Consider the following 16,663-nt stretch of genomic DNA (forward strand, 5'->3'; position numbering starts at 1 on the left):
GCATATGAGCAAGTTCGAGCACCAGGAGGCTGGACTCCGTCCTCGGAGCACTGCACTGTAACACACCTGTGCTCTGCGCACTCCACCTTCCCCTTGAGTGACAGAGCTGTGTCATAGCAGGATATCATATACTCTACTTACAGCCTAGCAAGTACAGCATTACTAACATTACTCAGGCCCATTTGCTATACACATAATATTTTAATTTCTATCAACTTTCATTATGGGTTGAATGAGGGAGAAAAAATTAACTGAAGAAAAAATTTACAACTCTCTCTTTTGGGATTTGAACCTGAGACCATCTATATGGAGGGCAAGACATTTACCTCCAGACTATAGCCCTCCATGCTGAGAATTGCAGTTTTCTATACTTAGAAAGCTAATACATATTGCTGTTTTTTCTACAGACATAATATATGCCCGTGAAGAAACCAGTAGGATCTGACTTTAGGGGGCCATTATTCATAATGAGGGGGTCACAAAGGAGGTCATTATTCCTACTAGGGGGCATTTAGGGGGCCATTATTCATGATGTGGGGGCACTAAAGGGGTCATTATTCCTGCAGGTAGGCATTATTCCTACTGGGGCCATTTGATGTCCAGTGGGGGACATTGTATATACTGTATACACTGCAGGGGCTGACATAAATAAAACAAAACCAGCAAATGAACTACATCCGTTTTTAAAGTCCGTATTTAACAGCTGTTCAAAACTGATGCAAAATGGCCGTTAAAAACGGATACAAGGCGTAAAAATGCATGCACAATCCGATGCAAAATGGCCATGAAAAACTGACAGTGTATGCGCTTTTTACACCCGTTTTCACTGTCCTGTGAATGTATCCTAAGAGGACATGTGGAAGAGGGTGTCGTGCTGTGACCACCCCTTTTAAGGAGTAGTTTCCCTAAAACTCAAAACATCTCCTCCTCTAAGTATAAATCGTTGATTAGTGCCAAGTTCTTAAGGCTTCTTTCACACGAGCGCGTTTTCCACGCGGGTGCGATGAGTGACGTGAACACATAGCACCCGCACTGAATCCTGACCCATTCATTATAATGGGTCTGTGCACATGAGTGATTTTTTTCTTGCACATCACTTCTGCGTTACGTGAAAAACGCAGCATGTTCTATATTCTGCGTTTTTCACCCAGCCCTGGCCCCATAAAAGTGAATGGGGCTTCACTGAAAAACGAATCGCATCCGGAAGCAAGTCCGGATTCAATGCGTTTTTCACTGAAGGTTGCCAAGAGATGTTGTTTGTAAAACTTCATATTTTTATCACGTGCGTGCAAAACGCATCAAAACGCATTGCACCCGCGTGGAAAAAACTGAACTGAACGCAATCGCCGACAACAAAACCGACTGAATTTGCTTGGAAAATGGTGCGAGTTTCACTGAACGCATCCGGGCACAATCCGTATAGTTTGTGTGAAAGAGGCCTAAAGGAGTTCACTGGGATCGGGAACCCCTTTTCTTATTGCCAGGGAGACTGCAGGGGTTAAAAAAAAAATGGTGCTCTGGTTCCAGCCCCGACCTCCTTCCTCCTCCGCTTCAGTCCCCGCTGGACCAGAGGTGTGACATGCTGTCTACGTGCAGCCATATTAGTTTTCTCCCAATTTTTCCAGAAACGGCTATAACCATGGAAAGGCTGCAGAGAGTAATGGACTGAAGGACTAGTATTTGTCCTGATCACAGTCCACGGTGACCATATTATGACCTGATTTGTACCCCGTCCTCCGCCGAACACATGTTACTCAGCACGAGGCGCCGTCGTAATCTGCACATCCTACAAACCAGCAATTTCATCGCCCGCTGATCAGGCTCGCGCCTCCATTAAATGCTGATTCAGGGATTATAGGACAGAAATGTAACGAGTGCGACACTGAGGATTAGGATGTTCAAAGGGGGTTTACACGCCTGCTCTCCCCCCATGGCCTCTGCGGGGTATGCAGGGCGGAGGGAGGGGGGACATGTAAGTAGTATGTGGTTACAGGAATATCTATCCAGCTGCACGACTGTCACACTGTAGCAAGAGACCAGCAGTAAAAGGACGAGGCTTAGCTGGTGTATCTAATCTCATCATGTGTGATACTCTGCTGAGCTGCTAAATCTATGCCCATTATGTATGATGCTGTCTACCGAGGCACTGTATCTAATCTTATGTGTGATACTGTCTGCTGAGTCACTGTATCTAATCTTATGTGTGATACTGTCTGCTGAGTCACTGTATCTAATCTTGCCGTGTGTGATACAGTCTTTGGAGACCTTGTATCCAATCCTATGATGTGTTTTACTGTCTTCTGAGCTGCTGTATCTCATCATATGATGTATGATACTGTCTGCTGAGCCGCTGTATCTAATCCTATTGTGTGATACTGTCTGCTGAGCCGCTGTATCTAATCCTATGATGTGTGATACTGTCTGCTGAGCTGCTGTATCTCATCCTCTCATGTGTGATACTGCGCTGTCGGCACCCCTCTCTCGTTTATACCGCCCCCTCCTCAGTATGGTCAGGTTGGCGGTACGTTCTGCCGGGCGCCAGGCTTCAGCTCTTGATCTTCCTCTATGGCTTTAATGCCTCCTCTGTGAATCATTTTGCTGATCGGTAAAGCTGAATGGCCGGGACAATGGAGGCCGTCGCCTCGCCTCTGAGGATGGATGAGGTTTGGCAGTAACATTATAGACTTCACTATCGCTGATGGCTGCAGTTATCTGCTGCATTATTCATCACAATGGTGACACTTACATAAAACGCCCTACAATACACGTGTCTGCCGCCGCACTGGTCGATGGCTGCTCCATTGTCACGTAAGACGCCTCTCCTGTGCTGACGTCTCTGTACGTTAAGAAATACAATTCAATGGACACAAATGGTTAAAGCCCATCTGTCAGCAGTTTTGTACCTAGGACACTGGCTGACCTGTTACCTGTGCACTTGGCAGCTGAAGGCATCTGTGTTGGTCCCATGTTCATATGTGCCCGCATTGCTGAGACATAGGATGTTTTATTATATGCAAATGAGCCTCTAGGAGCAACGGGGGCGTTGCCATTACTCCTAGAGACTCTGCTCTCTCTGCAACTGCCGCACCCTCTGCACTTTAAATGACAGGGCCAGGCGTTATGTTGTTTTCACTGCTGGTCCTGCACTTCTCTGTCCTGTATACTGGGTGTAATCCTCAGTATCTGCTCTTATTCTGTATATATGGACACTGCACAGTACCACTTCTCTGTCCTGTATACTGGGTGTAATCCTCAGTATCTGCTCTTATTCTGTATATATGGACTCTGCACAGTACCACTTCTCTGTCCTGTATACTGGGTGTAATCCTCAGTATCTGCTCTTATTCTGTATATATGGACTCTGCACAGTACCACTTCTCTGTCCTGTGTACTGGGTGTAGTCCTCTGTATCTGCTCTTATTCTGTATATATATACACTGCACAGTACCACTTCTCTGTCCTGTATACTGGGTGTAATCCTCAGTATCTGCTCTTATCCTGTATATATGGACACTGCACAGTACCACTTCTCCTGTCCTGTATACTGGGTGTAATCCTCAGTATCTGCTCTTATTCTGTATATATGGACACTGCACAGTACCACTTCTCTGTCCTGTGTACTGGGTGTAATCCTCAGTGTCTGCTCTTATTCTGTATATATGGACACTGCACAGTACCACTTCTCTGTCCTGTATACTGGGTGTAATTCTCAGTATCTGCTCTTATTCTGTATATATATACACTGCACAGTACCACTTCTCTGTCCTGTATACTGGGTGTAATCCTCAGTATCTGCTCTTATTCTGTATATATGGACTCTGCACAGTACCACTTCTCTGTCCTGTATACTGGGTGTAATCCTCTGTATCTGCTCAGGGGTCATGTGCCACCTGGTGCCCGTCCCCTCCTCTAGCACCATTTACAACACTAGCTCCTGGGTGAAGGTTTGATATGACCGAGGTTCCCCTCTTCTCTTTCACTACAGTGTTTGTCATTTGGCACGTCATACTAATTTTGCCCCAAACAGTTGAGTAACAAAATTGACACTGCTACATCTGAGTATTGTTATAGGCCTGCACTGGTCTCCCATTAAGAGATTCAGTAATTCTCCGAGTTGTATCGAGCGGCGGCCGCCGTCCTCTATTTCATGCTGCCAGCGTGAGTGGATTAATTCTGTGCAGAGACTCCTAAACCTCCTCCTGACTCTGCTTCCCGTATTAATCCATCTCCTCTAATCCCTGAGCAAGAGCAGGCAAGGTGACTCGCAGGCAGAGACAGGGGAGTAGTGTGAGGGTTAATGGTGGGTGAGGGCAGAGACGGCGTTACCCATTAGGGTGCGTTCAGACCTCTTTAAACTGCACCATTATCCAGAGTTCATCATTTGCTCCATTGGAGGGTGAGCTGTAATTACTTATCTCTTCACTGCAAGAAAACTGAGGTGACGCCTAATGACTGCAGCAAGGTGACATCACTGAGAATGCAGCCTATCCATTCACTAGAGAGCAGCGGTGACATCACTGAGAATGCAGCCTATCCATTCACTAGAGAGCAGCGGTGACATCACTGAGAATGCAGCCTATCCATTCACTACAGAGCAGCAGTGACATCACTGAGAATGCAGCCTATCCATTCACTAGAGATCAGCGGTGACATCACTGAGAATGCAGCCTATCCATTCACTAGAGATCAGCGGTGACATCACTGAGAATGCAGCCTATCCATTCACTAGAGATCAGCGGGGACATCACTGAGAATGCAGCCTATCCATTCACTAGAGATCAGCGGGGACATCACTGAGAATGCAGCCTATCCATTCACTAGAGAGCAGCGGTGACATCACTGAGAATGCAGCCTATCCATTCACTAGAGAGCAGCAGTGACATCACTGAGAATGCAGCCTATCCATTCACTAGAGATCAGCGGTGACATCAGTGAGAATGCAGCCTATCCATTCACTAGAGATCAGCGGTGACATCACTGAGAATGCAGCCTATCCATTCACTAGAGATCAGCGGTGACATCAGTGAGAATGCAGCCTATCCATTCACTAGAGATCAGCAGTGACATCACTGAGAATGCCGCCTATCCATTCACTAGAGAGCAGCGGTGACATCACTGAGAATGCAGCCTATCCATTCACTAGAGAGCAGCGGTGGCATCATTGAGAATGCAGCCTATCCATTCACTAGAGATCAGCGGTGGCATCACTGAGAATGCAGCCTATCCATTCACTAGAGATCAGCGGTGGCATCACTGAGAATGCAGCCTATCCATTCACTAGAGAGCAGCGGTGACATCACTGAGAATGCAGCCTATCCATTCACTAGAGATCAGCGGTGACATCACTGAGAATACAGCCCATCCATTTATTAGAGAGCAGCTGTGACATCACTGAGAATGCAGCGGTGACATCACTGAGAATGCAGCCTATCCATTCATTAGAGAGCAGCGGTGACATCACTGAGAATGCAGCCTATCCATTCACTATAGATCAGCGGTGACATCACTGAGAATGCAGCCTATCCATTCACTGGAGATCAGCGGTGACATCTCTGTAGTTCTGGTGGTTGACACTCCTGCAGACACAGCGCATTATGTAACATGCCGCCCAGTGCAGGGTGTGATACTTCGGATACTGTCCAGTTCGGTGACCTGACCCAGTAACCCTACACGGGGCAGCCAGCATGTTGGCCACAGCTCAGATGCATGACTCTGGGTCACCAGTAATATGTGACCGATATTCGAGTGATGTCCTTTTGGCGACCGCACCAGTAGGAGACATAATGGGGAGCACATTTTGCCAGGAGACATTCTTGTCATGGTAGCCGCTGATCAGAGATGACAAGTCAGTGAAGGGTCTCTGCCAACAACCATGGTTAGCGGCTCTGTAACTGGCTGCGGTTTATGTGTAATGTACTGTTGGAGCGATGCTCTGCAGAGTGATTCTGCTTCACTTTACTGCAGCTTTCTGATCTCTTACTTTATGTCTTCCAAAATATTCACTGCGATTCTTCCTGGACCCCCTTGTATCAGATTTTATACGGCCGCTCTTTTGGATCTTGTCACTAGTCTCTGGAGAAATTATCGCTGAGACATGCCGAAATCCTGAGAGTGACTGATCACTAAATGCTTCAGATTTTGGCCTCTCCTCAATGTCTTGACATCCTTAGTATTGTCTCCAAGTCCCATGTCGGTTCTGCAGAGCTCTACATACACCTCCTCTGGATCTCATGTATGCTCTAGAATGCTGAATATACAACTCCTCTGGATCTCATGTATGCTCTAGAACAGGCATGCTCAACCTGCGGCCCTCCAGCTGTTGCAAAACTACAACTCCCAGCATGCCTGAACAGCCTACAGCTATCAGCCTACAGCGGGGCATTGTGGGAATTGTAGTTTTACAACAGCTGGAGGGCCGCAGGTTGAGCATGCCTGCTCTAGAATGCTGAATATACACCTCCTCTGGATCTCATGTATGCTCTAGAATGCTGAATATACACCTCCTCCAAGTCTCATATGTGTTCTAAAATCCTGGACAGTGTGCCCTCCTCCAGGTCTCTTGTGTGTTCTGGAGTACTGGACATTGTGCCCTCCACTAGGTCTCATCTATTGTCTGAAGTACTAGACACTGTTTCCCCCTCTAGGTCTCATGTATGTTCTAGAGTCCTGAACATTGTGCTCGCCTCCGTGTCTTATGTACAGTATGTTCTAGAGTGCTGAACATTCTGCCCTCCTCTAGGTCTCAAGAATGTTCTAGAGTGCTGGACATTGTACCCTCCTCCATGTCTCATGTATGTTCTAGATTCCTGAACATTATGCCCTCCTCCATGTCTCATGTATGTTCTAGAGTGCTGAACATTCTGCCCTCCTCTAGGTCTCGGGTATGTTCTAGAGTGCTGAACATTGTACCCTCCTCCATGTCTCGTGTATGTTCTAGAGTGCTTGACATTGTACTTTTCTCCAGCTGTTCTATATGTTCTATGGTTCTGTACGTATGATCTCCTCTAGTTGTTACATATAGTCAAGAGTCCTGGACATTGTTCCCTCCACTAGGTCTCATGTATGTTCTAGAGTACTAGACATTGCACATTTATCTAGGTTTTGTGTATGTTCCACAGTGCTGTATATATGATCTCATATAGTTATGTAGGGTCTAGAGTAGTAGACATTGTGTCCTCCACTACATCTTTTGTATGATTATAGAGTGCAATGAGCCCTCTTCTTGGTCTTGTGTATGTTATAGAGTGCTGGACATTGTGGTTTTCGCCGGTTCTTGTGCATGTTCCACAATGCTGTACATACTATCTCCTGTAGTTCTTTTTTATGATCTAGAGTGCTGGACATTGCTCCCCGTCTAGGTCTCCCATGCATGTTCTAGATTGTTTGCACATTGCACCCTCCTCTAGGCCTTGTGTATGTTCTAAAATAGGGTTTATGCTCACCTGTTCCATGTCTTGTGCGTGTTCTAGTGTTCTGTTCTGAGCACTGGGCTCTTTTGCAGGTCTCATGTATGTTCTAGAATGCTGGAAATTGCACTGTCTAGGATGCTGGATACTGCTGCTCCTTCTCTCTCCAGATTACTCTGTTGTTTCCCTGTTCAGCTGATGGACATTGCACCCTCCTGTAGGTCTTGCGTATGTTCTAGACTGCATGACAATGCACCTTCCTATAGATCTCATGTATGTTCTAGAGTGCTTGATGGTGCATCCTCCTCTAGATCTCTTGTATGTTCTAGAGGGCTGGACATTGCTGGCTCTTCTCTCTCTAGATTACTTTGGTCAGCAGGTGATAACATAACCCCAGAGGTGATCCTGTAGACTCCACATTTGTCTGCATCACTTCTTGCCAAGACTTCGAGTGAAGACATACAGCTTGAAGTTCTTGGGCCCCTGTGAAAATACTTTACTTGGGCCCCCACCTAATTCATGCTCCACCCATTATGATGACATCACGCTGTATGTACATTATAGTGATCGCTGTTATTATGTCACTGCACCTTCACATATACAGTAGCTCTGCTGTTCTCTGTGCCTATGGGCCCTTCGAGGCAGGGCCCTTGTTAAAACACCTACCTCTGCATTCTTTATAGCTTAGGACTGACAACACTGGTAAGTATTTTTTTAATGGGAACCTCACATTTGCTAAATATTTGCCCTCTATTATAACAGTAACTTTGCTTTACTTCCCCCTTACTGATCTTGACATTATACTGACCTGCAGTCAGGTTCTTACCATCCACTAAAATGGGGGCAGGCCAACTTTAAATGCCCCCCTCACTCCAGAGGCCCTGTAGCCGCTGCCTCTTTGCATTGTGGGGAATGTTTTACCTCTTCTGTTAAGACTATTTCAGGGTACTTTCACACTAGCGTTTTTCTTTTCCGGCGCTGAGTTCCGTCCTAGGGGCTCAAATCCTGAAAAGAACTGATCAGTTTTATCCCCATGCATTCTGAATGGAGAGTAATCCGTTCAGGATGCATCAGGATGTCTTCAGTTCAGTCTCTTTGACTGATCAGGCTTTTTAGAAAACCGTAGCATGTTGTATTTTTACCTCCGGCCAAAAATCCGGAACACTTTGACTGAACGCCGGATCCGGCCTTTTTCCCATTGACTTGCATTAATGCCGGATCCGGCACCCGTGTGTTCCGTCAAAACGGATCCGGCTTTTGCATGTTAAACCCGAAAAATGTGGAAAAAAAAAGTCCATAAATGGCGGATCCGTTTTTTCCAATGCATTTTTTTCATTGTGATCAAAATCCTGATCAGGATTCAAATGTAATCCGTTTTCACACGTTTTTCCGGATCCGGTGGGCAGTTCCGGCGACGGAATTGCATGCCGGATTCAAACAACGCTAGTGTGAAAGTAGCCTTACAATGTCCTAAAACACAGCATGTTCTGAAAAGATACTGAACCAGCAGGCCCTGCGGTGAGAAGTCATTGGTAATGCAGTTTTGGATGCTACTTGAACATGGTGCATGATATAGGTGGTGGTTTGGGGGTCCGGCGGCTCTTATCCATCCTCCATGCTGATATTGACCAGGTCACCTGTACGATATGATTACTTTTGCCTTATGGGGGTGCTTACTGAATCGGACACAATGGTCGTTAATATTTGAGATCAACCACTGAAGTTGTATTTTACTTTCTAGTTTGGCCCTACACCCTGAGAGGCTGCTGGTGGCTACTGGGCAAGTCGGGAAGGAGCCGTATATCTGCGTGTGGGACTCGTACTCGGTGCAGACCGTCTCCATATTGAAAGATGTCCACACTCACGGGATTGCTTGCCTGGCGTTTGATATGGATGGTCAGGTGGGTGCACGTCTGAGATACAATGTATCAAATACTATGTAGTTTACCGTACAATAAAATACATTGTAACAAGGGGGAGGGGTCACACTACATCTTGGAAGATGGGGCAGATCAAAATTTGTAATGACAGTAATGATATGCAATCCCCAGTGTCCTCCTTGTGGTTTAGATATAGTTCTGCATGGTTTAGGTGTAGCTCCTTTTAGTGCAGCTGTAGTTCGACATGGTATAGGTGTAGCTCTGTGTGGCACAGGTATGATTTTACATGGTTTAGTGGTAACCTCTCATGTCACAGGTGTAGTTATGCTTGGTTTAGGTGTAGTTTCTTGTGGAACTGGCATAGTTCTGCATGGTTTCAGTGTAACTTTTCATTGTGCAGATATAGTTCTGCATGTGTAGTTTTGCATGGTTCAGGTGTAGCTTCTCATTTTGTGTTGTTAAGGTGTAGTTCTGCATGGTTTATATGTAGCTTCTCATGGTCCAGGTGTGGTTCTGCATGTTTATATGTAACTTCTCACGGTCCAGGTGTGGTTCTGCATGGTTTATATGTAGCTTCTCATGGTGCAGGTATAGTTCTGCATAGTTTAGTTATAGCTTCTTGTGGCACAGGTGTAGTTCTGTATGGTTTAGGTGTAGCTTCTCTTGGTGCAGGTGTAGTTCTAAATGGTTTAGGTGTAGCTCTGCATGGTACAGGTGTATTGCTGTATGGTATAAGTGTAGCTCTGTGTGGCACAGGTATGATTCTGGATAGTTTAGGTGTAGACCCTCATGGTGTGAAGCTCTGCCTGGTTCAAGTGTAGCTTCTCATTCTGTGTGGTTTAGGTGTAGCTATGTATGATAGTGTCACTGGTGTAGTTTTGCATGGTTTAGGTGTAGCTCCTCAGATATAGTTTTTTATGGTTTAAGTGTAGCTCCTCATGGCACAGATGTAGTTCTGCATGGTTTAGGTGTAGCTCCATGTGTTGCAGGTGTAGTTTTACATGGTTTAGGTGTAGCTCTGCATGGTATAGGTGTAGCTCTGTGTGGCATAGGTATAATTCTGCGTAGTTTAGGTGTAGAACCTCATGGTGCAGGTGAAGCTCTGCATGGTTTAGGTGTAGCTTTTCAGTCTGCGTGGTTTAGGTGTAGCTCTGTATGGCATAGATATAGTTTTGTATGGTTTACGTGTAGCTCCTCATGGTTTAGGTGTAGCTCCTTGTGGTGCAGGTGTAGTTTTACATGGTTTAGGTGTAGCTCTGTGTGGTACAAGTGTGGTGCTGCATGGTATAGGTGTAGATCCTTGTGGTGCAGGTGTAGCTTTGCATGGTTTAGGTGTAGCTTCTTGTGATGTAGGTGTAGTTCTGCATGATTTAGGTGTGGCTTCTCATTGTGTGTGGTTTAGGTGTACTTCTGCATGGTTTATATGTAGCTTCTTGTGGCACAGCTGTATTTCTGTATGGTTTAGGTGTAGCTCCTTATGGCACAGGTGTACTTCTGTATGGTTTAGGTGTAGCTTCTTGTGGCACAGCTGTATTTCTGTATGGTTTAGGTGTAGCTCCTCATGGCACAGCTGTAGTTCTGCATGGTTTAGGTGTAGCTCCTCACGGCACAGGTGTACCTCTGTATGGTTTAGGTGTAGCTCCTCATGGCACAGCTGTAGTTCTGCATGTATTAGGTGAAGTTCCTTGTGGCTCAGCGGGGGTACAGGTAATATAATTACGAGTTCTCCTCTGGTCTCACCCTCTTCTTCTCTCCTCCATACAGCGCCTGGTGTCTGTTGGCCTCGACTCCAAGAACACGATTTGTGTATGGGACTGGAGGAAAGGGAAGATGCTCTCTATGGCCCCGGGTCACTCTGACAGGGTATGGAGGTCTATTCTATACAAGTGCTTGTTCATGGAGGGCTGGGGAGACAGGCCTCATGAATATCTGCCTATATGGTGATTGTGGCCCTCTAGTAGTCGTTAAACTATAACTCCCAGCATGTCATGACAGGGACAGCTGTAGGTTGGAGAACACTGCTGTATTCTATATGTTGCTGTCATGGTTATATAGGTGTGAGGGCCCCGCATCATGTTTGCACTGGGGCCCCTGCACATTGAGATGTGATACAGCAGCTTTATATCTCATTGCTATCCAATTTTCTTCCAGATCTTTGACATCTCGTGGGATCTCTACCAACCGAATAAGCTGGTCAGCTGCGGAGTGAAGCACATAAAGGTGGGGATGGTCAGGGTTAAGTTCTGGTCATGAATCTCGTGTCGCCATCTGTGATATGTTAATCTGAACATTAGTCTTTACAGCATTTCCTGCTCCACCAGGGACCATTTTTGCTTCTTAGGGTCCATTCGCATGACCAAACTTTAGGTCCGCATCCAATCTGCATTTTTTTTCGGATCAGATGTGGACCCATTCCTTTCACGCCGTGTGCTTTTTGCATCCGTATGTCCGTTCCGCGTGTTCTCTACTTGTTCGGCATTTCCAACAAACGGCGGGACGTTTTGATCCACAAAATGCGGAACACACATCCACATTTGTGGACTGCAAAGCTGATGCGATCTGATCTGCATTTTATGCGGATAGGATTTGGACTGGTCCTCAAAAAGTGCGGACAACACACCGCGTGCAGTCCGCGTCTGTATGTCCGTTCCGTAGCACCGCAAACCACCTGTTGTCATGTTTGGGTGACCACCTTTTGTGGACATGAGGAGTTAACAGGAAGTGGTGTGCAGAAGTACACCTGCTATAAAGGGGTCATCCGACAACAAGGCCTCTTGTGATCCAGTGTTCCCGACCTTGGCGTTCTGGATTGCTTGAAGCGCCGTGCCGCATCCCGTTTCGGTTTAGTATTCGTCTCGGAGCCTCTTCTTATGGGGGTGCCTGGTACCTTTCCCCGCAGCTCTCCATCAGACTGACTCCGCCACAGCGTGCGGTCAGACAGGCAGCAGGATGCGTTTTCCACCAACAGCGCCACTTGAGTAACATTTCACTGTCCTGTTCACTCTGAATTATTTATCCGATCGGATGAATTATTTATGGAAAGATAAATATTTCAATTCACACTGAGGCTGCGCCCCCCCCCCCCCCCCCGCCCCCGTGGTCGACGTGCATCATTGCTAAATGGCGGGACGTGCAGAGCGAGGGGAGCGTCATACTAAATCAGCTGAGCAATAATCTCTATCCTGCTTAACAGGTACCTGCTTGTTCAGAGTCCGCACAGAGCTTGTTCTGGTGATTTGGGCTCCGGAAAGTGTCTGGTTTACAACAGGGTCGGTACAGTCATTTAGGTAAAACTAACTGCACCCCCGTATTATAGGGGCTCGGCAAAGCTGTGCTTGCTGTTTGTTTCCAGGAGATACCCACAGAATAGTGAGCGCAGCTCTGGAGTATAATACAGGATGTAACTCAGGATCAGTACAGGATAAGTAATGTATGTACACAGTGACTGCACCAGCAGAATAGTGAGTGCAGCTCTGGAGTATAATACAGGATGTAACTCAGGATCAGTACAGGATAAGTAATGTATGTACACAGTGACTGCACCAGCAGAATAGTGAGTGCAGCTCTGGAGTATAATACAGGATGTAACTCAGGATCAGTACAGGATAAGTAATGTATGTACACAGTGACTGCACCAGCAGAATAGTGAGTGCAGCTCTGGAGTATAATACAGTATATAACGCAATTGTTTGAGCAGGACTTGGTCAGAAAAAGGTTTCTATTCACTGTTATCAAGCAGATATTGTGTAAATGATGATGAGATGAAACATGAAGTCGTAGCTCTCTTCAGTATACACTTATTCAGCTGTATTTACCAGGTTCCCCTTTAACTCCAATCCTCCTGTGTCTTGGAGCAGATCAGACACGTAGGTCGCACACACGCGCTGCAGAGTACCTCACTCACATTGAATGAATTGCATTTATTTGTGACTGTCACCCTTTTCCCCCTCCCCGGCTCCCCCGGCTGCAGCTGTCACACCGAGGCAATCTGTCTGGTAATAGATTTCATGTTTCGGAATCCATATCTGATATTAAGTTGGAAGAAGGTCACAGGGTTGGGTCTGCAGCAGAAAGGAGCCATACTGCACCGGGGAGGGGTGACGGATGGGACCCCCAGTAATGCAATCATCAGGAGTGGAGGAGGGGGTTATTATTCCCAAAATATGTGAAATGCTCCAACAAGGGACAAGCAAGTCGTATTCCTACAATATCCTCCCATATTGTCTTAAAGATGTCTGAGAGGTTGTCACAGCCCCGCCCCCGGTTACCGTCATAAATGAATGGCAATATAATTACATGATCAGACCTGAGATCCACACACCTTATACTACAGTACCAGCTATTCATCTGTATATCATGTCTGAGAGGTTGTCACAGCCCCGCCCCCTCTGACTGACATCGCTGAATATAATAGTAATATAATTACATTGTGATCAGATGATGTTTGTATGACCGTTAGTACATTGAGGCTCAGGATCTGTTCCCCCCCCCCCCCCCCCCCTCCTTCACCTCATTTACTGCTTATTCCCGCTCCTTCTGATTTTCGGAGCTTCTCTTCATCTCACATGATGTACGGCGTTGTGGCGAGCAGATAAAACCATTCGCCGTTCCCTTCACCCACTGGAGCGGAATCGATCCGTCACCGCGGCGTAATTGAAGGGTTAGTTTTTGCATAGTGCGGGCTCAGCTCCTCAGCGCGGCGCGCGGGCTTCGCGGACTCTAATCCATTTAGCTCTTATTTGAGTAGGAAATGGCTCTTACTTAAAGTAATTACCTCGGGGCCAGATGCTTCGTTATCAAGTTTTGATGAATTATATCGAAGGACGCATCCTGCTGCTCTTAGAGGATTATTCCGCTGTCAACTCCGTTTCTTGACGACGGAAGACGGTGAAGTGCAGACGCCCTGAGAGGCGGGAATTAACTGGGGAATTGGTCACTGTTCGGGGTGTTTTTTCTTTCTTGTAGCTGCAGGGGATTGCACATTTCGGCCTGCGGTAAACCCGCGCCATTGCCCCTCTGCTGCGGTTTTGTGACACTTGCCTCAGGGCTGTGCAAGGGGAAGTCAGGGGCCAAAAAACGGGCCCCTTGTCTGATGCCATCCAGACACTGCATGGGTCTCATTTACACGCCGCAGGCCCCAATTTGTTATTCGATACCTGGGGTTTTGTATAATGTTGTGTATTACCATATGTTTCTGCCGTATTCTCCAGCGTATGAGGTATGGTTGGCAGGAGCAGGGCTAACCACCCTGTCTCCCCCCCCCCCCCCAGGGCCGGATTAAGAGCATCATGGGCCTGGTGCTGAGGATTTTGCTGGGCCTTTTTATGGAAATATATACATAATATATAAAATCATAAATAACATAACACATTAAAGGGATACCGTCACCAGGTTTCACCCCTGTCAGCTAAAAATATGCTGATGTTCAGGGCGTCTTCACGATTCCTAATGTGGGCTTATAAATGTCATATGTGGGCTTATTTAGCTAAAAAACAGCTTTTACTAACCTGTCAGTCAAACAAATAAGGTGCCCGAGGGGATGTTAATGGATGCAAGGTGCCGTCTGCACCCGCCGCCGTTCGTGCCAGACTTCTGCGCCGCCTCCCGCCCTCCCCCTCCTGCTGTAAGATCTCGCGCATACAAGGGTTGAGCGAAGTGCCGGCGCATGAGCACTTTGCTGTAAGAAGCCAAATGGAGAAGTCCGCACGGCGCATCAGGCAGAGCCCTGTGCGCAAAATCTTACAGCAGAAGAAGGGGGAGGGAGGGAGGCGCAGAAGTCCGGAAAGGCGGCGCTGGGCACGAATGGCGGCGGGTGCAGACTGCACCTTGCTCCATTAACATCCCCTTGGGCACCTTATTTGTTTGACTGACAGGTTAGTAAAAGCAGTTTTTTTAGCTAAATAAGCCCACAGATTACATTTATAAGCCCACATTAGGAATCATGAAGACGCCCTGAACATCAGCATATTTTTAGCTGAGGGGTGAAACCTGGTGACAGAATCTCTTTAAAGAAATTACTGTTTCTAGCTGCTGTGGACTGTGGACTAGCAGCTAGAAACAGTAATTTCTTTATGTGTTGTTATTTAGATTGAGCTCAGTCTCAGCATGCTTAGGCTACTTTCACACTAGCGTTCGGCTGTCCGCTTGTGAGCTCCGTTTGAAGGTTCTCACAAGCGGACCCGAACGCTTCCGTCCAGCCCTAATACATTCTGAGTGGACACGGATGCGCTCAGAATGCATCAGTCTGGCACCGTTCAGGCTCCGCTCAGCAGACTGACACCTGAACGCTGCTTGCAACGTTCGGGTGTCCGCCTGGCCGTGCGGAAGCAAGCGGATCCGTCCAGACTTACAATGTAAGGCTACTTTCACACTAGCGTTCAGAGCGGATCCGTTCTGAACGGATCCACTCATATAATGCAGACGGTGGCTCCGTTCAGAACGGATCCATCTGCATTATATTGTCAAAAAAAATGTCTGTGAAATTAGCCTGAACGGATCCGTCCAGACTTTTACATTGAAAGTCAATGGGGGACGGATCTGTTTGAGGATTGAGCCATATTGTGTCATCTTCAAACGGATCCGTCCCCATTGACTTAGGCTACTTTCACACTAGCGTTCGGGTGTCCGCTTGTGAGCTCCGTTTGAAGGGGCTCACAAGCGGACCCGAACGCTTCCGTCCAGCCCTGATGCAGTCTGAGTGGACGCGGATCCGCTCAGAATGCATCAGTCTGGCACTGTTTGTCCTCCGCTCAGCAGGCAGACACCTGAACGCTGCTTGCAGCGTTCAGGTGTCCGCCTGGCCGTGCGGAGGCAAGCGGATCCGTCCAGACTTACAATGTAAGTCAATGGGGACGGATCCGTTTGAAGATGACACAATATGGCTCAATCTTCAAACGGATCCGTCCCCCATTGACTTTCAATGTAAAAGTCTGGACAAATCCGTTCAGGCTACTTTCACAGACATTTTTTTGACAATATAATGCAGACGGATCCGTTCTGAACGGAGCCACCATTTGCATTATATGAACGGATCCGTTCAGAACGGATCCGCTCTGAACCGAACGCTAGTGTGAAAGTAGCCCTTTAGCCAGTCAGTAATTTTCATAGTGCTGTTATGATTTATGGACACAGCTCTCAGCATGCTTAGCCAGCCATCTATCTGGCTGTGCTTCTTGAGAGTCACAGTCCACAGGCTGTCACAGTCCACAGGCTGTTTCTGAGCCTGCTGAGAGCTGTGTCCATAAATCATAACAGCACTATGATTGCCCTGATACACTCATCTAGTTGGAAGGCAGGGCATCTCATACCTGCTGCAGCCTGCCTCCAGAAGCTCCTGCTGCTGCCTGCTGTCTCCGGCTCTCCGTGTGGTGTGTGGGC

At 47.1% G+C, this 16,663-nt stretch overlaps 1 protein-coding gene across 6 annotated transcripts in view; it reads left to right on the plus strand.

Annotated features, from left to right (window-relative positions):
• Window positions 1–16,663, plus strand: part of EML5 (EMAP like 5) — a 114,467-nt gene that overhangs the window by 29,676 nt on the left and 68,128 nt on the right. For all 6 annotated transcript variants that reach the window (XM_044271778.1, XM_044271779.1, XM_044271780.1 and 3 more), the window contains exons 2-4: window positions 9,148–9,307; window positions 11,051–11,149; window positions 11,438–11,506. In XM_044271778.1, the coding sequence (XP_044127713.1) occupies window positions 9,148–9,307; window positions 11,051–11,149; window positions 11,438–11,506 (328 nt within the window). The remainder of the gene's footprint in view (window positions 1–9,147; window positions 9,308–11,050; window positions 11,150–11,437; window positions 11,507–16,663) is intronic.

Source organism: Bufo gargarizans, chromosome 11 (genome assembly GCF_014858855.1).
Source record: "Bufo gargarizans isolate SCDJY-AF-19 chromosome 11, ASM1485885v1, whole genome shotgun sequence".
Classification (NCBI taxonomy): Eukaryota; Metazoa; Chordata; class Amphibia; order Anura; family Bufonidae; genus Bufo; species Bufo gargarizans.